General features: G+C 35.4%; 2 protein-coding genes across 2 annotated transcripts; both read left to right on the forward strand.

Moving 5' to 3' along the window:
• The first annotated feature begins 141 nt into the window (after positions 1 to 141).
• LOC130807507 (uncharacterized) lies at positions 142 to 8,815 on the forward strand. Its single transcript, XM_057672736.1, has one exon. It carries the CDS (start codon positions 296 to 298, stop codon positions 686 to 688), a length of 393 nt encoding a protein of 130 aa, XP_057528719.1. The 5' UTR covers positions 142 to 295; the 3' UTR covers positions 689 to 8,815.
• A 4,327-nt stretch (positions 8,816 to 13,142) lies between these two features.
• On the forward strand, positions 13,143 to 18,351 carry LOC130808930 (glucan endo-1,3-beta-glucosidase 3-like). Its single transcript, XM_057674492.1, has 4 exons — positions 13,143 to 13,529; positions 16,120 to 17,373; positions 17,860 to 17,887; positions 18,023 to 18,351. The coding sequence occupies exons 1-4, from the start codon at positions 13,415 to 13,417 to the stop codon at positions 18,168 to 18,170; spliced, it is 1,545 nt and encodes a 514-aa protein (XP_057530475.1). The 5' UTR covers positions 13,143 to 13,414; the 3' UTR covers positions 18,171 to 18,351.
• The last annotated feature ends 14 nt before the right edge of the window (positions 18,352 to 18,365 follow it).

Here is an 18,365-nt window from a genome sequence, read left to right on the forward strand (position 1 = left end):
AACAAGTTTATATAGGAAAAAAATTAAAACACTAAGATCAGTTTAAAATATACACAATAATTGTATTTTTTTGGAAAAATATAACTTGAAATTGATAGTTTTATCTAAAAAAATATTACTACATAAGCAAGTGGTGCTTGCTCCAACTAACACTTACTAGTTACAAGTTACAACCTACTTTTTCTCATTCCTTGAACTTTTAATTTTTCAATTTTCACCATCTTCAAACTCCAAAGTTCGAACTTTTCAGTTTTCCCATCACAAATTCTCAATCAGATCTAGGGTTAGTTCATCAATGGCGTTAGAGTGGGTAGTACTCGGCTACGCTGCAGGTGCAGAAGCAATCATGGTCCTTCTCTTAACCCTCCCAGGTCTAGACCCTCTTCGCAAGGGTTTGATCGCTGTTACTCGCAATCTCTTAAAGCCATTTCTCTCAATTGTTCCCTTTTGCTTGTTCTTACTCATGGATATCTACTGGAAGTACGAAACTCGACCTAGTTGCGAAGCTGATTCTTGTACACCTACCGAATTCCTTCGTCACGAGAAATCTATCATGAAGAGTCAGCGTAATGCCCTTCTTATTGCTGCTGCTCTTCTTTTCTACTGGATCTTGTATTCTGTTACTTCTTTGGTTGTCAAGATCGAGCAGTTGAATCAGCGTGTTGAGAGGTTGAAGAGAACTGATTGATTTAGGAGTGTTTGATTGCCTATCTTTGTTTCTCAGATAAGTGGAATTTCTGTTTTTTATTTCTTATTTTAGACCTTAGTATTAGCTTCCTGCTTGTCTGACGCACTCTTTGCCTGATTAATGGGCAATTTACTGAGAACTGTATACATTGTTGCTCTTATATGATCTTGTTTTGATTTAAGTATTATGTTTAGCCACTAATAATGCATGATCTTTCTTTTAGTCGTGTTTGGTTTGGCAGAAAACATTTTTCATCTAAACTATTTTATAATGGAAAATGCTAATCATGATCAATTATCTTTTGTTTAGTTTGATGGGAAATGAAGATGTTGGGATGGAAGGGTGTATGCGAATTGGTTTCCTTCTAATTTTTGAGGAAATTTTTTCCACTTGCGGGCCTAAATTATGATATTTTTCAAGGACCTAAATTATGATATTTTTCTAACAATTATGTATTTTTAACACTTAATATATACCAAATATATACCACGTAATTTAACATTGGGTCACCTAATTTTTCGATGGCCCTCTGCGGTCGAACATATTAAACATGCTCAGACCTCTCGTGTCCACTTGAAATTTTCATATCAGTTCCATTGTCAAACTAAACAGAAACTGGAGAAAATAGTTTTCTGGAGAACTTTTTCTTCCAAACCAAACACCCAGGGCCAGTAGTATTTCACTTTTGCACATTTTTAGGTACCGATTAAACTCTGATATGGGTTTACCCTTTTAACAGTTTTTGCATTGCTCTGTGTAACACCCCTGAATTTCCGACCCTTTAACGAAACCAAAACCGTAAAGGACGGGAGAAAATTCGGGTCTTACATAAAAGAAAAGGAAAAGAATTTAGATAAACGTTAAATATTAACTTTAAAAAGGTGAGTGGAAATTTTGGCAGCATGTACCTTAAAACTGTGCGCCTTTGTAGAAAAACAAAAGTTAATTTAGAAACTAATAAAGTAAAGGCACTAATGGCCTATCAAAGCTATGTCACGGCGGAATGATTCGTCGCCGACTTCTCAAATCAACATGCCAAGCATGGATCGTGGTTCCAGTGTCGATGTTTGCGCTTTAAAAAAAGACTTAACTCCTTAAAACCATACAGAGTTATAAACTACGCAGCGGAAATACAAATATACTAGGGAGGACGCAAGGCCTCACAACAAAACATATACAACCAAAGTTTACAAAAGATAACAAAAATTACAAAATCGAAAGATAGCGGTATGACACAGGATATGCTTCGCCCTCATCATTATGCAACGCAATGCAAAAGAAGCTCCAGTACTTGCTACGCTTGTCTATGATCCCCCTGCTGCTCGACATTAGACCAAAGGCCAATGTGTCATAGCAGGACAATCATAGAAAGTCATCAACAAACATACATAAACACAAAAACGTACACGTCCGTAACTAGCATAAAATATAATAAGGCCAACTACTAGATAGCATTATATCATAAAACAACATAAGATGATTTCATAAAACGCAAGCACAGATAGTAACCGTTTATCGGCCACTTATACTTCTTAATTTCATTACGTGCTTTCCAACCCGAACCATGTGCTCTTGGGTAGAATGCAGGTCTTCACGCTCCTCTTTTCAAACATAAATTCTTGTAAAACACGCATAGTTCAACTCGACCAAGGCATTAACAGAATACCTAACACATGACTTTATAGAGCTTGTCTATCTTAAGGTAAGTGTGATCATAGTCCGTAATACCCTTGAGGTAACTTAACATAGACACACTTCTCACTAGCATAAACTATTCTATCAATAAGTAGATGTTCTATCAATGAGTAAATATTCTATCAAAGAGTAAACGTTCTATCAACGCGTAAGCTTTCTACCAAAGAATGAACCTTCTATCATTAAATAACTTTCGATCAATGAATAAACTTTCTTTCCCTAAATAGTTTTCTATCAGTGGATCTTTTCTCTACTTCCTAGCATAGTGACACGGCCAAGGGCGTTATCGGCCATCCGGCGCCCATGGTAAAGTATGAGCTCATGCCCCCTCCAGCTGACCCTCTCGGGTCCTACCTTCGGGAAAAATTAACACACTGGGGTACTAAACCAGTGAAGAGGCCACCATATTGGGGTTTGCAAGCCCCGCATGGTATCACCTCGGTCAAGGGGCGGTATCGGCCATCCGGCGCCCAGTGACCCAAGCATGCTCATACCCCCCTTACGGTGGTCTCGTCGAACCTCACCTAGGGGACTACTAAAACAACTGGACATAATCCAGTTGAGTCACACCAGCTAATCAAAATCTAGTACCTTATCAGATGGGAATAACTTCCACTCTCAACTATTAATGAGCGCCTTGGGATAGCAGCGCGTCAAAACCCACTGAGTCACTCAATAGAATATGAAATTCACCTATAACGGAGTCATTCTAACTCCAATTAAGGCATAATCTAATTCTTAAATAAATAAGAGGGTGGTTCCCGCTTTCTATTAACACTCTCATTCTCTAAACTATTCTAAGCGCAAGGATTTCATAGTCGATAGCTCTTCATATAAAGTGTACTCACTAGTACTTCATAGTTTCGATACAATGCATACTATCAAAATAAACAATAATGTCTTAAAGAAAATTGCATATAAGGGTTATTACTGCGTGTACGTACCACCTGTAAGCGTCACTGACCGATCAAAAGTCACTAAATCACCCAACTAAAGCTCTACTTTCCTCTTACGAAATGACCACCTATATAAGTTATGAGTAGAACTAATAAGTTCTCTTGACTACTTTGACATACCAAATTAATCGCTATCACCCATTCAACATGAGTATCCGATTACTCTAGCACGCACACAATCAATACAAGTCAAAATCATTGACTCAACACAACATAAGTCTTTCCATCAATTTAAAGTAGAAGTATGTGTGAATCGTTTCTTTGCATTAACTAATTTTGAGCATATCGGCTCGCGTTACCCAAAAATAACTAATCACAACTAAATCTTACAATTTTAATATAATATTAATATAACGATAAAGCAAATGTTAGAGTTATCATATTGGGATATCATTTGTTGCATTCTCCAAAGCTATTAAGAACTTTAATCAAAACAACACGACAAATAACTTTAGCAACCATCGACGATAAGTTGACATTATGCTCTTGGCTTACCACTATCATGTATCTATAACTTCAATAACAACCTAATAAGGGTATTTGTAATTTACAACAATCAAACCACAACAATTAGTAACTATTATTCTCAATTTAATCAATCGAAATCACTTTCATAGTCAACTAACATCATCACCATTACTAATTATTCACAATAATAACCAATCGACCAAATCTTCAAACAACTTTTAAAGTTATTTAATCAATCATCACCAAAATATAGTATAACACACACATCATTGGTAATTTCATCTCTAAATCCAAGCCCTAATCGTTTCGTGTTCAAAGATAACATTTAATTACTACCCATACTAAGATTCAAAGAAACTAATACAAATCGACACACAACCCATAATTTCAATCACACTTCAAACCCTAAGTCATAAACATGTTTAATTCATCAATTAAATTCTTACCTACAAAAAGATTCAATGAGAATAACACAAAAATCAACACCTCACTCATAAACTTCATAAAACTTCAAATAAAACTAGAAATTAATTAGAGAAAAGAGAAGAGATTGCTCACAATGGAGAAACTAGAAAAGGGTGAGGGTATAGGTGGTGTTGTGGTGGTGGTGGAGCACGAAGGTGGACAGCCTGTGGTGTGCCAGACACGGCTGCTGCTGTGGGAACCTCCAAGAAACGCAGCTGCTGCCGCCTGCTGCTTGGTTGAGCCACGGTCGCTGCCAGCTGCTTGGGGTGAGTCACGGCTTCTGCAGGGAAAGGGAAGGTGCTGCCGGCTGCTGTCCTTGGTGGCTGTGGAGGCTCAGCAGTGAGTGAGAGGGAGTGAGAGAAAGAGAGAAGAGAAGGAAGGGAGTGACGGGCTGACGGCGTGATTCTTGTGAGGGAGGGAGTGATATCCCCTTAAAACCCTAACTCATCCTATTTATTAATTTATACACTTATTTATTTATTTCTTTACCTAGGTTCATCTTCTTGCGAGGCCCAACTAAGAACTCACCTTCGTGTGCTCACACATTTCAATAAAATAATTATTTTGATTCGAACCTCTTTATTTAGAAATCGTGATTGTTTTTTTATTAATATAAATATATGTCAATATTTAAATTCGTATATGAAAGGAATTTTTTAAAACTACTTCAAAATTAATTTAATATAATTATAAAATAACCAAAAGTCATTAAAATATTAATTAATGACGTCTGAAAATCTCGGGGTGTTACACTCTGACTCTATAAGCTTTAAGTGATTATTTGCATTCGTTATCTTAGGAAATGTGACGATGAAATCACTGCAAGATTTGTATGTGATGACTGATGAAATTGAGGGTATTATTTTGTCTCTTGTTGGACATACTAGAATTTTCTTCAAGTTTAAAATGCAAGACCAGGACACTGTAGTCTTGTTAAAAATCCGATTAAACACACTGGATTAGTCAAGAAATTAAGTGCTTGATTAAGGATGACAGGGAGAGTTTCCTGTCAGTGACCAAGGACAACTAGGAAATTTAACCATACTTACCATAGTGATCAAGGACAGTGGGCTTTATCTGGCTGTTGAGATTGTTATCTTTTTTGTTGTATTTGATCCACGATGCAATGCTTCTTCTGTGTCATAATTGGTTGGGTTGATGGAGTCATTAAGGGAGGAAAGTACATAGTGAGTTACCTAAAATTTGTTAAACATCTAGGTAGCTTTGAGAAGGTTAATAGTGGGTGATATCTGTTCTTCTGGTGCTCTCTAATAATGAAAGCTAACACATTTTGATGAAAACCCCTTGCCTCCTTTGTTTTCCCTATTTTGTATTTCTGGATGACGTGTTTTCCTAATTATGTTGCACTTTAGGTTACCCTACCCCGTTCTGGTCTCTTCTGGTTTCTGAGAAAGAAGATGCACTGTGTGGTACCTTTTGAATAACTTGGTATGGGGTAACTTGCTCACAGTTATGCTACTAGAATACTTCAATGCAATCAAAAGCCTCGGTGACTTGTAAAACTTCTAACATTAACAACCGCTTTTTTAGTGGAAAACTTCAGCGGTTGAGCCGTGGAAGGTGGATGGGGTGGATGTTAATGGCTCCCAACAAGGCAACAACAACCTACTTTGACCTTGCAATTAGGCTACATACCTGGCTATATCCAATAAAATTCATATAAAAGTAGCTTGACTGTTTTCTGAATATTGTGGGGCTTGTCAAATAACCATGTCTAATTGCAATGATTTTTCAAATATCTTGATTAACTTTCCATTTAAGGTTAGTAGAGCTCAATCATAACCGAGTTATAAACTCTGTTTTGGCTTTTAACCTAAAAAGTTGCGGGGAATCAAAATCTGGAAATAAAAGAGAAGATGAAACTTGAAAGTGAGGTATTGGATGAAAATTTGTCTTATTTTCTTAGAAATCTTGTTCACCTTTGCAAAAATATTAGTTTGTATTTTTTTTTTATAGATGGAAGTAAGTCACTTACTCCCTCTTAGAACCGAATTGAGGCAAAAAGAAGGCTAGTTTACTTGAGTTTCAAACTCATCAGAGAAAGCCTAGGTACATGTATAGTGTAGATGTTGAACGTAAAATAAGTAGTTGTGTAGACGGACAATCGGACATAGTTGTGCTGCAACGACCTCCTTTAAGGTACTTTTATGGAACTCTATGAATCCACTGCTTGTGGTTTTTTTTTTTTTTCATAAGTACTCTATTGTTTTGTCTTGAAATCTTGATTGCTTTTGTGTTTATGATATGCAATTAATAGTGGGTGTACAACACCAACTGGCTGCTCTGATTGAGCAGGCACTCTTATTAGATTTGATGCAGGATTTGGAAAGTTGTTTCAGTATTCCTTCATCTTATTGGCTGTTCCATCCCTAGTGGTAAGAGTACGAGTGTAAGACCGACAGTATTTTAACTTGGAGTGTAAGACCGACAGTATTTTAACTTGGTGATTGGTCAAAGGCATTCTTTTTAACATGCTTCGGTGAGGCTGTGTGCAGCTTGACTCTTTTTTTTGGATGTAGGCTAAGTGATACAGGCAAGTTGCATTTGACGAACCAATTTCTACTTCTATAAAGGGTTTATGTTTATCTTTAATATTACGGTGCTTCATTCTTCAATCACGAACTCTGTGGGAGCTATGCAATTTTCTATTTTCGATGATTTACATTAGTGATCACCTTTCTTTCTTGGCTTCAATTAGAGTGTTTGATTGGAGAATCCGAGTCTTACATTAGTTGAAGAGCCTATCGAGAAAAGGTAAGGTGGTAATAACAAGTGTTGTAAGCACCTACAGTTATGGTTTTTATTGCGGTTGTTATTGTATAAACTTGTTTGTACTTTTGTAGTGACATACTAGTATTCACCTACAAAAGTCGTATAGAAGGCCGTTTTTGGTGTTTACTTGCTCTTCTAGCCCTTGAATGTGTAATTGATAGAATGTAAAAGATGAGTATGGACAACCAAATCACAGCGGAAAATAGGTAAACCACTCATAAATCCAAAGTAGTTGCACTACTATAAGTTTATAACCAATTGGTTGTACAGTAACTCTCTTGAGAGACCGTCTTCTTGAGAGACGGACCTCAAGTCTAGGCCCAATTCCCTTTTTGATTTAATATAAAGCAAAAAAAAAATAAAAAACAGCAGCCAATTCCCTGATGACTTTCTTCTACCAAAAAATTTGGTATTCCAATGCCATCATTGCCAAACACATTGGAAACTGAGGTAAGGTAATTATTGAAACTTTTTAATTTCTAATCCATTAAAACTAAAAGATCAGATCGGAAGATGTATTCTTCCCTCCATTTTGATTTTTCTTTTTGAAACGATATGGATGCCTTTCGAGGAAGAATTCGAACAGTTCGTGACGCAGGTTAAGGGGATTCATTTTCGCCAGACAATATAGGTATGTTTGAATCTTTCTTTCTTCACTAATTCAATAAATCAGAAGCAAAAATGTAATGACCTCATTCTGAATGAAGTTTCCGTAGTTCCATTAAATAATGATCATATTCAGTTCGAGCAACGACAATTAGTCAACATGAAGGTTAGTAAATTCAACTTGATATCTGTTTCTAGTTTGGAAATGGATAACATATATTTTGCTGTAGTTCATCTCGTCAACATTAGAATACGTAAGCTTTTTTGGGAGAAGAAAGTCGTCAGAGAATTGGCAGTTGTTTTTTTTTTTTTTGGCTTTATATTAAATCAGAAAAGGGAATTGGGCCTGGACTTGAGAACTGTCTCTAAAAAGACGATCTCTCAAAAGTGTTACTGAATTAATAAACTGATTAACCATCATTTTAATTTCTTTTTTTGTTTGGATCAGCCCATTAAGGCAGTTTTTCCAAGAGACTGTTTTCCATAAAAGTTTGTGTTGATTGTAATAAAAGTTGCTCACGTAGTTTATAAAGTGTTGTATATTTCTATCTTTTTTCGACGTGATATGGGTAACAAATATCAATGAGATATGCACAAGTATCAAGGAGCATACTAGTTGGAATAATAAAAAATAAATTTACTGAGAACCAAAAAGTAACAATTTTCACGGGGGTTATTATTTATCGTCACTTTTTTCATTTTATCGCCACTTCTGATAAAATTATGAGTTTGCCCCTAGATTTTTAAAAATTACGAAATTACCACTACACTTAAAATATGTTTAATAAATGTAAATCGCACTTAATAACACTATTATCACTTAATAACAATATTATCGGAACTTTATATATATTGAATTTTCAGAGATGTTCTTGAGTATATACGAATTCAAACAAGGTACTATCTCTCTAAAAACAATACGTTAAGTTAAATAAGCTAGAACTCTACATCGAACAATAATGGCATACCAAAACGAGTATGATAACGATTCGGTAAGTAATTAATCGTTTCGAAATTTTTATTAAAAAAAACAAAAAAAAAATCCAGAAAGGCCAGTCGCACAAAAAGTGCGACTGGTTCAAATAATTTTTTTTTATTTTTTTTATTTTTTTGAATTTCGAATTATAAAATTTCTCTCGTGTAATTAATTTATTTTTTAAGTTGTTATTTAATAAATGTTGTAATAAATTAATTTATTTTAATTTATTATATTATGATAATGTTATTATAATAATTAGTGTAATAGTGTTGAATATTATAAATTCAAAAATTTAAAAAATAATAATAATAATAATACCAGTCGCACTTTTTGTGCGACTGGTAAATATATATATATATATATATATATATATATATATATATATATATATATATATATATATATATATATATATATATATATATATATATATATATATATATATATATATATATATATATATATATATATATATATATATATATATCTCAATTAATTTTAAATTTATGTTTAAAGCAGATGTACGACATTTATTATGCGTATGACATATTTGCAATGACGTGGTGAACATGATCGATAAATTGTGCGGTGGCAAGAAAAATCAACAGGGGCAGATATTCAGGCAAACAAAATGGAACCCCTTGGTTAACAGTCTCACGATCCCTGAATTTGAAAACAGATGGGAAGGGATTGTGTCTACTTGGTCGACTAGGAACAGAAGGGTCGTGCGATATTTGGCTGGAACATGGATTCCTCACAAAGAGAAATTTGTGCGTGTGTGGACGAATGATTGTTTGCACTTGGGTAACCAGACTACCAGTAGAGTTGAAAACCAACACTCTTCGTTCAAGTACTACTTGGGTAGCGGTAACAACTCATTCGATACACTCTTTAAAAGGGCACACACACAAATAACGAATCAACAATCGAGGATAACACAAGCTCTGGAGGAATCTATGAATTCCATTTCAAGGACGTCGCGACTTAATTTTCTAAGACTGTTGTATCGTCATGTTTTCATATTTGCCTTGGAACAATTGATGATGGAGCATAACCGGATGTTAAACTTTGGTAGTTGTCTTTTTGAAAAATGTGATTGTGTCATTCAAAAAACCCACAGATTACCATGCGCGTGTTATTGTTACTTCTCAATCAGGTCTCATGGTGCTTTGTACTTGGACGATATACATCCATTCTGGAAAACATTAAAGTACTTAGAGGCAGAAGAAGACGCCAACGAAGAAGTACGGCACGCAAACGCCGATGATAAAGAGTACTTTCAATCGTTGGTGGGTGAAGTTTTAAAAGTCGACCCCGCAGTTGTACGACTCATGTCTCAGGTATTTGAACATGAACTACACCCTGATGATACCGATATACCTGAGCCACAAGCAAGTATATCACTTTTCCTTTGATATTCCACAACCAAATTATCAAGACACCTACGAACTCTTGCTAATTGCATATCAACCTCATTAACATCAAAAAACTTCCTAAAATAAAACTCCACACAATCCATTTTATTTCTCGGGTCTAAGATAGTAGTAATAGCCAAAAGTTCACACATATTTTTCCAATACTTGTCAAATTTTTCAAGCATATTTTCTGTCATCAATCTAATAATTTCAACATCACTTTGTAACCACCTACCCATAGCAAGCTTAATCTCACAAACCCTTCAGAAAAAAAGATTGATAGTGATAAACTTTCTTCCAGAAAAAACATTAGTTGTATTGTAAAAAATTTCTAACTTATCACAAACAAGCTCAGCTAATTCCCAATCCTTATCACTAGGAACAACAAAATTCATCTTTTTATTCACTCGCCTTAACCTTGAAAACACATCTTTAAACGGCAAAACACTTTTAAGCATCAAGTAGGTTGAATTCCATCTTGTTTTACAATCAAGACTAGGTCTTTTAATGTTAACTAAGTCCAAAAAACGACAAGCCTCCTCAAAATTTTCAATTCTTTTAGGAGTTGACATCTAAAAAGACACACAATCACGAACTTTTTCAATTGAGAACTAATAACCCCTAATCCATCTTGAATTATTAGGTTCAATATGTGAGCACTACAACGTAAATGCAAAAGATCACCCTCAAGCATTAAAGACCTTTTCTCAAACTTATCCATTAAAATCTTCATCATTGCATCATTAGTAGTAGCATTATCAACAACAACAGCAGATATTTAATTTTCTAAACAATATTGAGACAAACAATCCATCATTACCTTTGCAATAACACCTCCGGTGTGAGGACAAGGCACATAGCAAAACCTATATAGAATAACATAATATATATTTTAGTCAAAGGATAAATGATAAAATTAAAAGTAACATGATTACATGAGTAAATAAGTAAGATTTTACCTTAAGATGCGATTTCGTAAGACCCATTGTTTATCAATAAAATGCGAAGTTATGACCATGTAACCCTTCTTCTGGTTGGTTGCAGTCCACATATCAGTAGTGATTGCAATTCTACTTTCATTATGATCGAGCAATTTATGTAGAGAAAGTTTTTCTTCTTTAAACATCTTCATGATATCTCGCTTTAATGTGGACCTAGAAATCATCTTAAAATTGGAATTAAGGCTTTCAACAAACCTCTTAAACCCAATATGATCCACCATAGACAATGGATACTCGTGCATAATAACCATGGAAACTAATTCCTTTCTCGAAAATTCTTGGTCGAACTCTTTAAGCTTTCTTTTACCACTATATTCCAGAGAACTTGACCCATCACATTCCTTCTTAACTCTTAAAGTTGTTTGACCACGTGCAAGATTCAAATGTCTTCCTAAACAAACTTTCTTTGCGTGTTTCAAGAGATGAGAAGTTCCACTACTACCACCAGTTACTAGACTAACACCACAATGCTTACAAACAGCTCTAATCACACCATTTACTTCCTCTCTTACAAAATAATTCCATGCCTCAGAGGTTGTTTTCCTTCCCTTATCTTTTGTGCAAGAACTTGGAATACCATCATCATTATCATTAACGAACCCTTCTTCATCTACATTCAATGTATTTTTTGACTCCATACCAAAATCATTTTGTGGTTGTGCCACTGATTTGGACGTACATTGTGATTGATTTTCATCCATTATCTATACGAATACGACTATACGACAATAAATCTAAATTTAAACACCTATTCAATCAATAGATTTCATATCAAAATCATAACAATAAATCTAAATTTGTTTTCAAATCAAATCAAATGAAGAATACTACACCAAATTAAATTAATATAAGAGAAAAAAAGAGACGAATAAGAGATTAAGAGGGCATACAGTGATACAGACACAGTACAGAGAGTCAATACTCAATAGTCAATACACCTCAGCGATCCAGAAGCATAGAAAGGGCGATGGCTGGCGACTTGGTGAGTCAATACAAACACTGTAATCAATTTTGAAAATGATACTTGGTATGAATTTTCTCATTCTAATTGTTTTGCATTAAATATATGCGTTGAACATGAAGGAATTTAATCATTGACAAATTGTGAGATGGAGAACATGAAAGCATCAGACTAGCATAAGGGTCGTTAATGGCGTCACTGGAATCACTAGAATTAAAGGGGCGTTAATGGCGATGGCTGAAAATCTGGAATTATCCAGTAGGCCAGTACCCAAATTAAAAAAAATTAAACAAATTCAAAGAAATGGAATATCTGGAGTCTCCACTGAAGTGGAGTAGACGGCTGGCGATGGCTATGGCGATGGTGATGTGGCAGAGGAGGAGGAGTAGAGGACGAGGTTAGAGGAGAAGAGAAACTAGAAAGAAAAATTAGGGTTTCGACTTTTCGGCTGCTTCCTGCTTGCCTTGCCTAATGTACTGCTACTGGTCTACTGGATTTGAGAATGAGAATGGCCCACGCCCCACGCCCCACGCCCCACGCCATCCATTCATAATATCAGAATTCAAAAATATATAATTTAAAATTTAAAATTTTAGGGTCCGAATCCGACGGGTCTCAAAAATTAAGATCCAGACCCTTATAAAAGGGGCAGGTCCGGGGCGGGTCCTACAGGATCCTGGACCCATGACCATCCCTAGTTGTAAGTAAACACTTTTAGATTGTAAATAAATACTTTAAGTTATAAACGAAAATTTTTACATAATTTTTTCTCTCGTAAATAACCAACAGTCAATAAGTTTTCTTATCACTTATTAGTCAATATTTTTAGCTAGTCCAACTAGAAAATAATTCACCAAATACACTCAAATATAAAGGGGAGAAAATAATGTTCATGCATATTACATTAAATTTGCCTCATTTCACACTTTTGTTTTTAATTTTCACTCATATATCTTACACAACTTTTCATCTCATTTACATTTTTTCTCTCATTTTTCGTAAAACATCACTTTTATCCAAATTTTTATGATATTATCATCAATTATTTATGTCCCAAATTTAGTGGGACAAAAAAGTAAAAACAAAATTGAATATTATAAAGATGATAATAAATCATAGCCGTCCAAATCCTGAGCAAAAGCTTCCAAAAGATGACTGCTCGATCTCTCAACTCTGACAAAAAGAAAAAAAAATAAACACCCCTCGACGATTAAACTTACTCTCATCTTTGAAGAAACGACTCTTTAATACTCCCAACTCTCTTTTTTCTCTCTTTTCTGCCCTTTTTCTCTACTTTACTTCTCACTTTTCACCATTTGTTCTTTTCTCTTCTGTGTTTGATTATCGTATTTCTTGTAGACTTAACTAATTTCTATAATCAATTTGAATGATTACTTTACTTTCTAAGAGATTTCTTACCAAAATGAAGCCAGATTTATCAGTGTTTTTACTTTTCTGTTTTCTACTCTTTCTTCTTCACTCCGCCATTTCTGCTCCACAAAGTAAGTTTAAGTATTTCTCAATACTTGTCATTTTGAGTATTTTTTTTATGATTTTTTTGCTGATTACGATTTTATTGCTTTTCATGCAATATACGAATGTGATGGTAGTTTCTCGACGATTCAATTACCATTATTAGGATACCTTCAGGATGTTTATACTTGCGTCATTAACTCATTATCATGCAAGAATGAGTATAATTGATTCTGAAATTTATTGGATACCTGCCAAAACCCGGCCCGGCCCGGCCCGGCCCATTATTAATAATTGGGTTCCAGCTCACCGTGGGTTGTGTAACAGTGTAAGGACAATAGGAGTATAATGTTGGGCATCTAAAAGAATATTTTAATGCGACAGCTTCATTGCTCAAGAGAACATTGTAGCCTTGCAGTTTGTACACTTGCAATGCACTCACCAAATTCATTACCAATTAATAAACCAAACATCAAGTTGGGGTATAGACTAATTTTAGATTTTATATTACTTTCTTCTAACCTATATTTGGTAAATAGTTTTTTAATTATATTCGATTGGCTTTTATTTATTATTTTTTTATTGGTTAAACGGTAAAAATGTTACTGTAATTGATAAGTTGGCTTTTGGCTTTTAAGCAGATATGGCCTTATTTGTTACTTTATTTATAATAAACAGAACAATTGGCATGCTTTTCCATTTGTCAAACAAATTTATTTGAATTTTTGCACTTTTTAAGACTTAACTTTAATGGTAGATAATACTTCATATTAAAAACATGATATCGTATGTTATTTAGACGAATTTAGTAAAAATATAAGAGTTCATTTGAGTGTGTGTTTTTGGTGCATTAATAGTGAAAAAAAGGTATAATTATTGCTAATAAAAATACGAGTAGGTGTGACATGCTTACATGCAGTTATCATTTGGTGATCTCATAAAATTTGTCAAATAATTTGTGTAGTTAGTTGGGATTCGGAAGTTCTACTGTAGTGTATAATAATAACCATTTTAGACAAATATTCCTTTGAAAACTAATTAAGGCAATGCTTATATTCTTGTACTAAAAATGATGTAGTTGACTAAGTGGCTGATTTTGGGTCGTAAATTAAAAGAGACCAAAATTAATACCCAAACAAAAACCAGGGTGGCCTCCCGGCTTCTTGTAAAAAAAATATACTCTTGACCACTAAATCACCTCTTCTTATTGTAAAATGCATACAATATTTTCTAACTCAAATATTCTGAGGGGCCGGACCTCTTCTGGTCTTAACAGGATCCACCCCTGGTAGTTGAGTTGTCTTTACTCCAGTTAGTTACAATTGTATGCATTAACGCAGTCAAAGGTGGTTGGGACTTGATTCCAGGGTAGACTGTAGAGTAAGGAGGATTGAATAAAAGATGTTTCTTGTGGGCAGTTTATATTTATATGAGGCTTCTGTTTTGCACATCTTATTGCATATTCGAGTACAATCTTAAGGACACCGTATTATTAGAATTGAGGTTTTGGCATTGTTGCTGAGTACACTTTATTAATCAAGATTGTGGCGGGGCGTAGGGTAATACAATCGTACAAATGTCTATAAAGGGAACTATGAAGAGGTTGTCAAGGGAGGTTATGGCCTATGGGGAGTAAATCTATGCAATTTTATTAATTAAGACAATCTATTACGTCATTCGTTTTGGTTCATCAAGCTGACCGCATACGTTTTGGTTCATCAAGCTGACCGCATAATATTGTTGAGATTAATGGTGTGACGTTGTAGTTTAACTTACTTGTCCATTGTCCATCCAATGTGTAGTCATGTGCGGATGTATAGTGTAGTCATTGAGGTCAGTTGACATTAATTAAATCCAAAATAAAATCAAATCAAGTAGTATATGTAAATATATCCGAGATGAGTTAGTCAATGTATTGTCTTCTACATTAGTGACCTGTGTTCAAAATCTATAAAGCGCGTTTTGTCTTAATTTATTCAATGGTGATGCTTTGTCCGATTGTAGTTGGTAATTACCGTATCTAAGTTCCTTTTTCCATTGTAGTAGATAACTTAAGCTATAGCTATGTGGATCTGTATTAACGCTCAATTTGGCCAATTTATGACATCATTTTCATGTAGCTAATTTGCTAATTTCCAGCTCACTACTCAATACACCCCTTTTTCATGCACAATTTAAGAGATTAATTGTAGCCGTCTAGAGTTTCTGTTGAAAAGATATGCAAACTTTATATCCAATCAGATCACAGTTTCAAAAAGCATCACCAATGGTAAAACATACACTTAAAATTGGGTGCATTTACAAGATGAGAAATCATGGCGTGCATAGTGCTAAACCTTTTTCCATCACATCACAAATTTTGGGCTAGTTTCCCTACTGGGTGTTGAAGTTTGGTTGCCTCCTATTTGGATGCCATCGATATTGTGTTGTCCACCGTTCATTATCCTGTCTGTTACTCGGTGATGCTTTAGATCTCCATTTCATTGAGTTTGTTTGTTTTCATAATTGTTCATTTCAATTTGTTGCTGAGTAGGTTATAGTGGGTGAATTAACTGTAACACAATTCATGTTGCATTGAAGGAATCTGACTCTTTTGCAAAACCTCTTTTCTATACACAGAGGCCTTTGTAGGTGTCAACATAGGACTGGATATTTCTGACGTGCCCTCTCCAACTCAGGTGGTTGCCCTTCTCAAAGCACAAAATATTCGACATGTACGGCTTTTTGATGCTGACCGGGGTATGCTACTTGCTCTTGCCAACAGTGGAATCGAGGTCATTGTCTCTGTTCCTAACGAGCAAATTCTTGGAATCGGGCAATCGAATGCTACTGCAGCCAACTGGGTAGCTCGAAATATTTTAGCTCATGTACCTGCTACCAACATCACAGCCATTGCTTTGGGTTCTGAAGTTCTTACCACCCTTCCAAATGCTGCTCCAATCTTAGTCGATGCCATGACATACATTCATTCAGCCCTTGTTGCCTCAAATCTTCATTCTAAAATCAAGGTGTCAACTCCACATGCTTCTTCAATTATACTCGACTCATTTCCACCCTCCCAAGCTTTCTTCAACCGTACATGGGAACCAGTCATGGTCCCCTTGCTAAAATTCCTACAGTCTACAGACTCATATCTCATGCTTAATGTGTACCCTTACTATGATTACATGAAGTCACATGGTTTCATCCCATTGGACTATGCCCTTTTCCGTCCTCTTCCTCCAAACAAAGAAGCCATAGATGCCAACACTCTGCTGCATTATACCAATGTTTTTGATGCTGTTGTTGATGCTGCATATTTTGCCATGACCGATCTGAACTTCACCAATGTTCCAATTATTGTGACGGAATCAGGTTGGCCTTCCAAGGGTGATGCATCTGAGCCTGATGCCACCATTGAAAATGCTAATACATATAATAGTAATCTCATTAGGCGGGTTTACAACAACACAGGGACACCCAAGCATCCTGGGATAGCAGTAAGTACATACATATATGAATTGTACAACGAGGATTTAAGGCCCGGATTACTCTCAGAGAAAAACTGGGGCCTTTTTGATGCTAATGGTGTCCCAATCTATGTTCTGCATCTAACTGGTTCAGGGACGGTATTTGCAAATGACACCACGAACCAAACGTACTGTATCGCAAAGGAAGGTGCAGACCCGAAGATGCTTCAGGCAGGGTTGGATTGGGCCTGTGGGCCCGGAAAAGTTGACTGTTCTCCTTTGTTGCAGGGAGAACCTTGTTATGAACCTGATAATGTTGTTGCCCATGCAAATTATGCTTTTGACACTTATTACCATATAATGGCCATGGCACCTGGTACATGTTACTTCAATGGAGTGGCTACTATCACCACTTCCGATCCAAGTAAGTTACATAAGGCTCTAATACTTAAGTTTTCATTATAATCTCTGCCTCGTCAATACCACTGTAACATAGTTTGCGAGTAATCGATTTTTGAGTTTGCAATTCGCCCAAAATGGCCCCAAAATAGCCAAAATGGACCATATTTGCTTTGTTCAATTTGCAATCTGGGAGGAAATTAGCAAATCACGTGACACTGATTTGTATTTAGCTTGGTGGCCTTATTTCATATTCGATTTCTCGTGTGTTTCTTTGTCACCTATTAGCATATCGTAGAGGAAGAGACCCGCCCACACTCATTTCCCTTAAAACATAGTTGTCCCTCATTTCCCTTTCTTGCGTTCCTTGTTCTTTTGGTTGCTACATTATCATGTATACTGCTAACTGCTTACATCAAATGAGCTACTGGCTAGATTATTCTTGTTTGTTGGTTATATTTCTTGCTGAAAATTGTAAAACATCAAATAATCCAATTATTGATTTATGCAGGTCATGGCTCATGTATATTTCCTGGAAGGTATGTATCGATTTTAAACCTCTGCTGGTCCAATTCTTCCCCTTTGTGTAAAACTTCACTGACGTATGGGTTGGTTTAGTGGACATTGCATAGCTTTTCAGCTAATCATTCGTACTTATATTTTGCCTTTTGCAGTGGTGGAAGGAACGGAACCGTGGCAAATAGTACAGCGCTCGCTCCATCAGAAAGCTCGATGAGCTCTGGTACTCCATATCACTATCGTCAGAGTTATACCCGGATAATTGCAGTCAGCATAATCGTTTGGTATGCACTTTCTTTGTGATGTAAAACTCAGAATTCTGGACACAACTCACAACTTCATTGGTTTGATTGTTTTGAGAATGTTGCCACAAACCCAATTTTGTTTGTAGAGAAGGGTCTAAGATGGCACATTTTGTAATTTTTTCCCTGATGGAGACTTTAACAATATTCATGAGTAATTAACTGTTGCAAATTTAAGAACACATGAGGAATATCC

This window comes from Amaranthus tricolor, chromosome 3 (genome assembly GCF_026212465.1).
Source record: "Amaranthus tricolor cultivar Red isolate AtriRed21 chromosome 3, ASM2621246v1, whole genome shotgun sequence".
In the NCBI taxonomy this organism is placed as follows: Eukaryota; Viridiplantae; Streptophyta; class Magnoliopsida; order Caryophyllales; family Amaranthaceae; genus Amaranthus; species Amaranthus tricolor.